The 12,343-nt window shown below is 35.6% G+C and overlaps 1 protein-coding gene across 1 annotated transcript; it reads left to right on the top strand.

The window, feature by feature from the left end:
* Window positions 1-244: 244 nt before the first annotated feature.
* Window positions 245-8,376, top strand: LOC130048393 (abl interactor homolog). Its single transcript, XM_056145050.1, has 4 exons — window positions 245-322; window positions 457-657; window positions 5,615-5,800; window positions 6,482-8,376. Exons 2-4 carry the CDS (start codon window positions 543-545, stop codon window positions 6,895-6,897), a joined length of 717 nt encoding a protein of 238 aa, XP_056001025.1. The 5' UTR covers window positions 245-322; window positions 457-542; the 3' UTR covers window positions 6,898-8,376.
* Window positions 8,377-12,343: the final 3,967 nt, after the last annotated feature.

Below are 12,343 nucleotides of genomic sequence, written 5' to 3'. Positions count from 1 at the left end.
TGCTTAAAATACTTTTTAATATATTTTTTCATTGACAAATTAATTTGCAATAAAAAAAATCAGTGTTGAAAATAAAAAAGAAGTTGGAGCCCTAACAATATGTAAGCCCAAAAAATGTGTGTCCTATCGCATTTTGCACCGGTCCTAACTCCCCAATAAATATTGACCGGTCGCTAAACCATATTTAGATGATTAATATTTCAGTAGCATATTTATGCTCCGAGGTAAAAATAAACTGTTTCCTGTACAAAGGGAAGTTACTCGTATAACAGTTGAGGGTTGTAAACAAACAACGACATAGGATTAGCGTATGGATTCTGAGGTACGTTTTATAATCTATTGTACAAATCCAGTGTAACATATGTTCTATAGCAACTCAGTTTACGAATTTTAAATTCAATTGGTTATCAATGGATAAGCATTCAAAAATAGATATTGTTGTTTTTGTTGCCTTAGGGGCTCATATATAACGACTCGATGACGCACGTAAATAAATGGTGAAGAAATAGGCCTTGCCAGGAAAGACACGACTTTTACAGAAGATGGGTCGGGGAGAGGTCAGCGCCAGGGGTAAGCAGGGCAGGATCGCCGTCCCTGCTATGCCTCGTCCCATGGCAATACTTTGTTGTGTTCTGAATTTCCTCGTCCCAGGGTTAGGTAGGAGTTATCTTTCCTTGTATACTGAACCAAATGTAAATATTTTATTTCATGTGCCAATTTTCTCAGCAGTTGAAAAAAAACGTAGTTCAAATACTTCCGAAGTTGAAAATTAAGTTCACTAGAATGAATGACTCATGAAAATATTGTGTACATATGAGTAATACTGTCGAAAATCGTCGTTCAAGTCCATGTACTTTATGTAATAGTGTGCAGGAACTGGAGAGTAGAAAAATTGTGGTTGGACCGAGAGTTGAACCCGGAACCTTGCATTACTAATCAGGTGCCCTAACCACTGAGCTATCCAGGCCAATATCCTCAGTCCGACCATATCTCCCCACCCACCACACCCCCCTCCTTAAATTTCAACTATACACATATATATATATAACCCAAACCACTACAAATGTATTTTTATGGTACTTTCGTTGTCAATGAAATTTTAAATTTTAAACAAATTTACAGTATAATTCACTATATTCTTATTCCACAATGTTACAAAAATTTAGTTTACAAAAAAAAACAAAAAACAAAAAACAAACAAACAAACAAAAAAAAACAAAAAACCCTTACATTTAAAATGTCGAAATCGTTAACCAAGCTGACAATAAGTTTTATCACTCTAGTAAGGTTAATGAAACGTATATAGCATATCTGTATTTTTATTGGATACTTGAAGTCTTTGATAAAACTAGAAAGTGTACAGTGGATACATTTGTTTCCATATTTTCCTGAATTAATGCTTCTTCCTTAACCAGTCTGATTAAAACCAGCCCCCCTTCTCCTGACGACGATAGGAGAAAGGGGGCTGGTTTTAATCAGACTGTTCCTTAACCATATGCTTTTCTGCGAAATTACCTATAAATTGAGATAATATTATGTAAAAACGAACCTCCACTATCTATATTGCCGCAGGTAGCCTACACCTCGATCACAACATAGCCTACACCCTGCATGTTGGGGTATACTCGATGTTGTATATTTCGAAGCTTTTTATTTTGCTTTGCATGAAAATACTGGTTTTGCAATATACACTTCATGTATGAGCTGGAGTGATCTCTCTTTGAAAGCTCTACAAGTGTATTTCAGATTTCTGATATGAAATAGCTACATGTAGGTATCAAATTGATAGAGCAATTCCGTCAGATATTACAATCAATAATACGTACATAGAATCCGGTATGCTATACATGTAAAAACACTTCAACAACAGACACGATATCAACATCGAACGTAGAACATATTTTATTTTACCAATCAAGGGCCCTCAAGGGGCAGCATGAAAATATATACAAATAATGTACATATACATATACAAGTAAAGAAAGAAGTGATTACATAACACATAGTTACATGCAAATACAGTGAGTGTCATATATTGTTCAAAATAAATTTTCCAGTTATATTTAGAATAGATGGCTCTTCAGAACATAATATGTAAATTAATTTTTGTTCATCATTGAGTTTAGTAAAAAAAAAGTTAACTTTTTTTTCTTTAGCACCACAAAAAGATTTTCTTTCTTAAACTTTTCACATTTAATCAAAATATATATGTCAAGGCTAAAGCACATTTTGGATCAGGGTTTAAAGTTTTACCTAAAATACACAAGTGTGTTTAGTAATCACGTTTTACGTATCATATAAAACCTGTCAGTCTTCAAGTATATTTTTCTTACAATTGCAAGATTTATAGAGATAATTCTCTAAGAGTATATGTTTAAGAGGGTCTAATGGACGAAGAAATAAAGTCTTCATTTAGATTTCACCACAAATGAGATAAGAGTCCACAGTGAGGTCAATTATGGTGAAATTACATGTACCTACATGCCTTTCCATTGTTTTTATATCATCCCAAATACAAATGACATTCATTCCTTAAAAAGTGTGTTTCGCAATTTTACGGGTTTTTATGTCTAGTTGATAAATCAGTCCTTTATCGAGAAATAGAATATTAGCATAGGATTTTGATCGAATTGATAAATTGATTGATTGATTGATTTAACGTCCCTCTCTGGAATATTTCACTCACATAGAGACGTGATCATTGCCGGCGAAGGGCTGCAAAATTTAGACCTATGTTCGGCCCTTATGACCTTTGAGCAAGGAGGGGTCTTTATTGTGCCACACTTGCTGTGACACGGGACCTCGGTTTTTTGCGGTCTCATTCGAAGGACCGCCCCATTTAGTCGCCTTTTACGACAAGCAAGGGGTACTGAGGACCTATTCTAACCCGGATCCCCTGGGAATTTCATCGAAAAAGCATGGTGAATATAGATGTTATATAGTATCTAGTAGGTGAGAAATTCGCTTTTGAAAATTATATGGGGAAACATTTTCCCGATAGGATTTTAAAAATACAATCCTGTAGGCAAATTCACAGATTTGTACAGGAATTAACCCCCCCCCCCCTCTCTCCCCCCCCCCCCCCCCCCCCACAAATAAAAATTTTAGTTTCCTTAGAGGTTAGATAAGATTCCCTCAGGAGTCAACAAAATCCTACAGCATTTTAAAATTGCCATAAGATAAGATGATATTTATGTAAAGTCGGGTTTACAAAAACATCAATTCTTTTATTAAAGTATCACACCAGTTCAGTTGTAGTTTCATATATTTAAAAGATTTTTTTCATGCGCGATTTTTCTCATTTCCCGACCTCTTATTCTTTTCTCTTAATTTTTGTACCCCTGATTAGGAATTTTTATTTTATTTTTGTAATTTGCAGAAATAATAAATTGTTTACAAAGGAACTATTTGATGTTGGTAGCTGAGGCAACTTCCTGAGGTGCACTCAGGCTGTTTACACACATGTGAAAAACAGGGGATTTGAGGAGTCTCTTGTTTTTAGAAAATGCCGAATATGGTGTTGTTTTCCCGGTGTCGGCAGACACTGTCTCAGGTAACATATAGAACATCTCCGACTGCGTTATTTAACATCAATTTAGCAAACTAATTTTTATTTGTCTTCTATAGTAATATATGGTGAAAATAATTACCGGTGTGATACCTTGAAATCTATCCGACTACGGGATATTTTCATAGATAATTTTTTCCTAAGGGAAATTAAAATTTTCTGTAGGCTTTCTTTGATTCTGATTAGAGTTGGTGATCTGATGTGAATTTAGTTTTCCTATAGGAAAATTATTTTCCCCATATTTTTTCTAAAGCAAATACAAACCTATTTCACCTATACCATCTAGTGAATATAGGATTAAACTTTCTTTTTGAAGAATTTATCGATGTGAAAACTCTGGACATTTTACTCACAAACTGAATAAAAGTGTCAAGCAATGTTATGTTAAACTGTTCAGGGTTTACACGTCCATAAATTGGTTCTTATAATTCCAATTCCAATTCGTTCCCTGCATGTATTATACCAATTTCAAAAACTTGAATAGTTTCCCCGCATTACACCATTTGTTTTCATGCGCGTATGAATACATCACGTTTTCAGATTTATTCTCGTGCAGCTTTATTTCCGTCCAATCTAAACAATTGTAATGAATACCATTGGGAATATTCACCTGTAACAAAGGCATCTGCATTCCGTAGACCAGAAGATAGTTTTGAATTCCCAAGAAATAATGCATCGCGGGATGGAGTTGTTCACTTTTCATGTGGCGGATTGTAGAATTAATAGAAATTGTACTTGTATATCTATCAATTCTTTGTTAAATATACATGTACAATATCTAGTTATTCACCTAAAATCACTTATCTTAAAAGGCCCTAAATTCAGAGAATCCCAGCCTTTCAAATGGCGACAGAACTTCGTCTCTATGATGAATTCTGTAGAAGATTGTGGGCTAAATATGAAGAAGAAATTGGCGCATTGTCAGAATGGAGAAAAAAGTATAAAGAGGAATATTAGACATATCAAAACAAAAGGTCGAACCATATATCCTTCTGTATTTAGGAAACCAGAAAATGATTTTAAAAAAAATTAGATGGGTTACACGAGGATTAAGTTTTGGTTCCAACTGACAAAGATTGCAACAACATTGTTTTTGTTTGGACAATTCATTATTTTTTAAAGCTCATTATTACAACTGTATTTTAAACGAATTTATCTTTAGTTCCACATTTGATAATCCTATTTATACATGTACTCCTATAGGCGCCATGTTCTTCTTCATATTTAGCCCAAAGTTGATATTAAAAAAATGCTGGAGTTCCTCATTGACAATATCTTCATAGTCTTTGGAGATCAGGTCTTCCAACAGTTTGTTGGAATTCCCATGGGCACGAATTGTGCTCCTTTATTAGATAACCTGTATTTATATTCTTACGAGACGGACATTGTTTAAAAGCTTCAAACTGAGAAGAAAAATTCTCTTGCAGTGGCCTTCAACTCGGCATTTAGATATATCGACGACCTCTTATCTTAACTTCCTATATTTATACAGCAATATTCCATCGTCACCTGCGTATTGTGTTTATGTTTTTCAACTGATTCAGTACAAAAGAACATGTTCTACTTATGATCAGTTTTTAAATCTAGGCGGGCTGTTGAGTCGAAAAATAAGTTGATATTACAGGGGTTTCAACTGTCTCGCTCAAAGTCAGAATTTCAAAATTTCTATGGTCGTTATAACGATTTAATTCACAGATAAAACCCGCCATTGGGTCAAATACTGTCTGATGTGTTTCATACCAATTATTATGCCGTTTTTGCATGCTGATTTTTACTACGGATTGCACCATTGATCTGATCAATATATAAGGCTCACGGCGGGTGTGACTGGTCGATAGGGGATGCGTTCTCCTTCTAAGTATCTGATCCCACATCTGGTGTCTCCAGGGGTCCGTGTTCGCCCAACTCTTAATTTTGTATTCTTATTGAAGGAGTTATGAGATTGATCATTGTTCGTTATCTTCAACTTTGTTCCTGCTGTGAGCGAGGAAGATAATTTTGACCATGTGTATGTTTTTATATTCTGTTTGATTTGTACCTTTACAGGAACGATAATCGCGGGATTTACAGTGTGCTGTTGTGCACGCAGCGAAGACATGACGTGTTGCGAGAAGCTGAGTAGCTTTTGCATAAGTTTCTGGATTGGTATACTTCAAATTCTCACCCTTCCGGTTCTTCTGCTCGGGTGGATCTGGAGTTGTGTATGGGGCGTATCTTTTATCGGAATGTCAAGTGAGGAACTTTGAATACTCCAGAAATTTTAGCATAGTTTAATTTCTTTCTTTGTTTCTATTTCAACCTGATAATTTTATTCATTGGTTTTAAAGGAGGCATTGGGATAAAAAGAAGAGAATAATCCCAACCGTTCCCCATATCACATCCCGTATTAACCCCGATATTCCCATATCACATCCCGTATTAACCCGGATAATCCAATATCACATCCCGTATTAACCCCGATATTCCAATATCACATCCCGTATTAACCCCGATATTCCAATATCACATCCCGTATTAACCCCCCAATATTCCAATATCACATCCCGTATTAACCCCGATATTCCAATATCACATTCCGTATTAACCCCGATATTCCAATATCACATCCCGTATTAACCCCTGATATTCCAATATCACATCCCACATTAACCCCGATATTCCAATATCACATCCCGTATTAACCCCTGATATTCCAATATCACATCCCGTATTAACCCCTGATATTCCAATATCACATCCCGTATTAACCCCGATATTCCAATATCAACTCGCGGGTCGATATGGGAAACAGTTGGCATTTTCCCTGTACTTTGTGATAACATACCAAAAAAAAAAAAAGACAAAGAAATATTATAGTAATAACATAATGTACAAGACTAAAATGAATGATATGAATATACGTTGTAATTTCAGACGAATATTACCTTGATAATCCGGTTATGGATAACGGACACGTGATTGCCACTAACCAATCAACCGTCGTTACAACTCCACCTCGTCCACAAGCGCATGGGTATCCTAGGGCAATGACAGCACAACCAGAGTACCCTGTCCAACAACCAATGCAGGGAGGGTATCATCCGGGCTATCAACAGCAGCAGCAACCATATCACGGACAGGTGCCCCCGCAGCAGTTTTATGGATCCGCACCTTCTGCGCCTTATGGATCCACGCCTTCCGCACCACCCTCTGAAGAGCCACAGTACCCACAACCCGGCACCAGTGGCTATGGGGGAATGAACACACAACCAGGACCGTATTATGGGGAGCCCCCACCCCCTTATTCCGAAGCCGACCTCCCTCCGGCAAAACCACCTGTGAAATCATGAAGGGGTTTTGTTTAAGTTGTTGAACTTTAATTGTTGATGCTTGTGAGTCTTTCAAGCTGGACGATATATTTATTATGCCACAGACGTATTGTAATATAAGTTACATATTTTACATGTACATAGAGGCCATATGGGATTAAATGTAATTTATAACTAAGATGTTCCAAACATGCACAGTTGCAAGACAAGAACGAGTTCGTAAACAAACCATTTCTTACATGCTAGTATGTAATACAAATCCACCATTCAAAAAAGCTCATAAAGTCATTTCTGGATTGGTTAATTGTAATAATTAATAAAAACTTCAGAAACATTTACAGAAACATGTTTTAATCAACATAGTTTAATTCTGTTTCATTTGTAGGTACATGTAGTTTTCAAGCAGGGAAATTAATATTGCGATTTAATCGTTATACCGGTATTTCCACAACAAATCGTCATAAAATTATTATTAAGTTTTGGAAAGGTGATAAAATTTGATATTTTCGAGAGAAAATGGTATTTAATTCAGAAAATTGAAATTGGACCAGCAATGTTGTCCGGAGATATTTTTATAAAATGGAACGATTCTGTGTTTATATAGCGAATTGTTTGTTTGCGAACTCGCGCTTGTCTTGCTGCTGTTCAGGTATCTCTCATTGTATTGCATACCTCATTCATCACGTGTATACGACGAATATGTTCATTTTATAAGTATACCACTGCGGAAGGAATAGATCTACACAAGTTCTTATGGTTTTAAAATAATGCTTTACTTGAAAAGCGATAACGCAATACGCAAGTTTAGAGATGCATCTGAGTTATTTCCCTTTATGGAGTTCTCGAACTCATTAAGCGAAAAGAAATTGTTTGCACGTGGGGTGGCATATCGCTACATGTGTAAACATATCATATAAAATCAGTTTCTCGTACGAGTTTAATATTTTACATGGAATTAGTTGAAACACAAAATGAGGAAGACAATTTTATAACCAATATTCAAGGAGCAAAGAAAATCTCATCATTAACTTGCCTGTATATACAATAATCAAGCTTTTATTCGAAAATCGGCGTTAATCTTGTAAATTTTCTTTACAGTAAAACATTTATGTCGATGATATTTTTAATTTTCTACAGTTAAACATGTACATGTATCTTTAAACAGAAGCCGTTTTTTGTATTATTCATTATTTTTCCTATTAACTGCTTTCTCTGTTCCACATCAGCGTCCAAATGTTAGTAATTCTTGCTCCAACACAGAAGAGCTCACACAAGACTTGCGTATTGCAGTGTTGCATTCCATCGCAGTCTCACCTGTTTACACCTTTTTTTCATTTCCAGGTCTGATGTTTTCACAAACCTGGCTTTGAAAGTTGTTCATCAAATTTTTATCTATACTTTAAATACTTCTTTTAGTTATTTTTATCTATTATGTCTAGTTTACATATGGTATTTGATTGAAATTAAATAAAAATGTATACCAAAAAAAAAAAAAAAAAACCTGATGTGGAAGTTTATCAAAATATATTTTACCACTCCGCCATCATTGATTGGAAAACTTACGATAAGTCTCTGAAATAGAAGTATTACTTATAATATAAGACGAGTTACAAATCTTATATAAACCATATGAGGAACCCAAACAGCTTGTTACTACGCTTTCACATTCAGCATGTTGAATATGTATGTTCTGGTACTGAACACGACATTGGAAAGGTATACATATCACAAATGAAGACTATCAAGTTATGAATGGTTGAGGGTTTGTACACCTACATGTACCATGATAAACAAGGATATGCCGAAATGCAGTTCTCTTTTATCCAGATTTTCAGAAATTCTTCATAAAAGACACGTGCTTCAGTGTGCTACCTTGTTTTGATTCCCTGATATTTATTTCTTGTTATAGATTTGTTGCAACCTTATCAATAGAAGAAAATGCCTACCATTTGTGGAGCACGTTTTCGACATACACGTAAGAGTTTTCTTTTCTATTGATTACTTTGTTATTCGTTACATCAGTAATTCGGAAAGGTGTTTGTGCATGTAGTACTACAGATTGGGAAATTAACACGGGAGCTTTAATTTCACTATGTTCAACATTGATCATTTTCCTGTGACATTAAACCCACAGTGAATAATACATGTATATTAATATTTCCATGTTTTTGTAATCTATATTTTACAGTAGATTTTCCTATAACGTGAAATTGATATCGCGACTGTGCCCTTGTAAAAAAGATCGTGAAATATGAGCACAGCAGACTAATCTGCACCGCGCCACGATTATAAGTAATAAAGTTACGTAATATAAGCATTTTAAAAATGTTTTAATAAAAGTTACATCGCATTTACAGGGCCGTAAGTTAACCTTCAATTTGGAGGAGGCAGGAAATTAGGCGGGGGTCTGGGGGCCGCCCAGGCCCCCAGACGCTGAGCACATTTTGTGCACACTGAACACGTTTCGTGCAAAATACTTGATTCTAGGGCCTTCTAAGATGTTACTTGACTAACTCATTCTAAAAGAAAGATTTGGAATGCTTTTTAAGGGAGGTATCATGTTCTTAGTTATTTGAAACAACATAAATTCTAATGAACTTTAAATTTTAATTTTTTTTGGTTCAAAAGTTGGAGGAGGCAGATGCCTCCTCCGCCTCCATGTAATTTACGGCCCTGATTTACTTATGGTATTTCCTATCACTTCTTGTGTTCATCACGATCAGTTAGCACTGGCTGGGTTTTAACCTAATTCTATGGGTTAAATATCAACGTCACCATTGCCCTGGTGATTTATTTCAACACTGTGCTGTCTTCCTGATGAAATTCTACAAAAAATATCCTAGAACTGTACAATATTAATTTCTTTAAAAGGAAAGAAAATTGTAAAAAAGAGACCCTGCCTTTGATTTGATCGTATGGGTTTTAGTCAAAACCTCCAGATGATATTGAATTTCCTGGACAATAAGATTTTTCCTGTCTAATTGCTTGCATTTTATCTGCATTTTTTAAAGCCCAGTGCTAACCTTCTGCAGCAAGTCCGTGTCATATGCTGTACATGAGAATGAAAGTTCATATCATGAAAACAAAACTAATCAACTGGCTCGAAACCAATGCAGCCTTTATAATTAATGAAAATACGGTCTAAACGATTTCTAATTCAGTAAGGGCTTGTTTTCTTTAAGCATGAAGAGAGGTCATGTCAGACGGGTACCTGTAAAGTGCGAAACGAAACGAAATCTACCGAAACGAAACAGATTGTATAACTGAACTCTTTTAATTATAATAATTAAAAATGGTATCTTGGGCCCCAGTGAAAGTTACCACATATAAATAAAATTTCCCTCCCCTTTGATATAGGATTTCGGCATGACTGATATATACAAAGTTTTAAAAGTTGGAGGGGGAGGATGAGTAAGCACAAAGTACATATCCGAAGTTGATTAAATACCATGTGCTATTAGTTTTGAATCCATAGATTTCAGAACGGAGGGATACAGTATCAGAGGTCTTGGGAAACACACTAAACAAGGGGTGGGGTCGCTGGCGTTGGATCCACCTTTGGGTATAGATACATTGTTTGAAGAAGTCGGTGTCTGAGAAAGTTGAAAGCAGGAAGAGCTATTAACCTCTTATTTGATCTCTAACTACTGAGGTGTGAGTACTTTCAATAATGGAAACAATTGAATAGTATACCATATTATATGAATGCAATTCGGTAAGATATATATACATGTATTATTAAAAATTATTATTGATATTTAGTGAGTCTAAAGATAACTCTATACATTTGGGGTTTTGCTAAGACGGGGAATTGAAAACGGGACGGAAAACGGATTTTTTTAATGCAATAATATCAGGAGGAGGTCAGCATTTTGTAAAATCAAAAGGCTTATGAACAAGGGAAGCAGAAATTACAAAGAGAACAGGAGGGCATACTCAGAATACACCGTTTGATATACTACATATAAATACACAATATTCACATGTATACATAGATTTGTCTTTAGAGCAAAAAATACTGAAACATGTATTTATGCCCAAAGGCGGATCCAGCGCCGGCGACACCACCTCTCGTTTAGTATGTTTCTCCAGACCTCTGACCTGTGAGACTGTAACTCTCCGTTCTGAAATTTATGGATCCGAAACTAGTTGCACATGGTTTTTAATTAACTTCGGATATGTACTTTGTCCCCCCCCCCCCCCCCCCCCCCCACTTCCAACTTTTAAAACTTTGTATCAGTCAAGCCGAAAGCCTACATCAAAGGGGAGGCGAATTTTATCTATATGTGGTAACTTTCACAGGGGCCTAAGATACCATTTTAATTATTATGATTAAAAGAGTTCGTTTATACAATCTGTTTCGTTTCGGTGGGCTTCGTTTCGTTTCGGTGGGTTTCGTTTTGTTTCGGTAGATTTCGTTTCGTTTCGTTTCGCACTTTACAGGTACCCATGTCAGACACTCTTTTTCTTTAAAACGGGGCAACAGTATACAGTTATTGACTTGGTTCGAGGACGACAACAGTTTTGTTTGACCTGAGAAAGGATCTGCTGCCCGAAGCCGCAGAACTGTTTTCCCTTATCCTGGTGATATTCATGTACATAACCAATGAAATTAAGGCAAACGGTCAACAAGATCATAACCGATGAAATTAAGGCAAACGGTCAACAAGATCATAACCAATGAAATTAAGGCAAACGGTCAACAAGATCATAACCGATGAAATTAAGGCAAACGGTCAACAAGATCCGATCGAAGGCAAACGTTCGGGAGGCTCGTTCAACAGAACAGTAAGCGGTGGATTTGGGGATTTTTTTTTTTTTTTAGGTCGTTAGGACGCTCAAAACGGGAGGATCGGGTTTGATTTTAAGACGTTTAAAATTAGGTAGTTACTGTTCCTAGGCCTTTGCCAAGTTTCTAAACTTAGAAGTGAAAAAAAAACCCTCGCTTCTACTGCCGCGCATAACATAAAAAAAACCCCAGCAAACAGATACTTTTAAAATTATAATCAAAATGACCATGCATGTCTTTTCTTAGTAATTTTAAAAATGGAAAAACGAAGGTGTATAACAACAGGTTATTTCAAAAGTGAAAAATGTAAATCACCAGTCGCTAGCACTAATTTTTACGTATATTTCAAAGGTTTGAATTGATATACGTAAATTCCCCTCATGTAAAGATTCAAGTCTGGCATTGCCTCCATTGATATCTAAAGAAAATATTTCGAGCCTTATAAATTAGAAAAATCTTTCTGTTTAGTGGAAAGTGTATTGGTTGATATTAGAAATCGTTAAACCGACTGACAAATGTTTCAGAAATAAAACCAACATTTTCATGTAATAATACCATATCAAGCTAATTATTTGACTTTGATGGAACCTTGAGTAGATCAAAGAATCCTGGACATCTAGCACAATGGTGAATCTGTGTACAAAGTCATAACGATCAAAATCGTATTTTAAAAATAGG

The sequence above is a fragment of the Ostrea edulis genome, chromosome 7 (genome assembly GCF_947568905.1).
Source record: "Ostrea edulis chromosome 7, xbOstEdul1.1, whole genome shotgun sequence".
NCBI lineage: Eukaryota > Metazoa > Mollusca > Bivalvia > Ostreida > Ostreidae > Ostrea > Ostrea edulis.
This window is presented reverse-complemented; position numbering and strand designations above follow the sequence as displayed.

Coding starts and splice junctions, on each gene's coding strand:
- LOC130048393 (XM_056145050.1), top strand. CDS start 543: ATGGGTCGGGGAGAGGTCAGCGCCAGGGGTAAGCAGGGCAGGATCGCC. Junction 658..5,614: donor TTTCCTCGTCCCAGGGTTAG/GTAGGAGTTATC, acceptor GTACCTTTACAG/GAACGATAATCGCGGGATTT. Junction 5,801..6,481: donor ATCTTTTATCGGAATGTCAA/GTGAGGAACTTT, acceptor TTGTAATTTCAG/ACGAATATTACCTTGATAAT.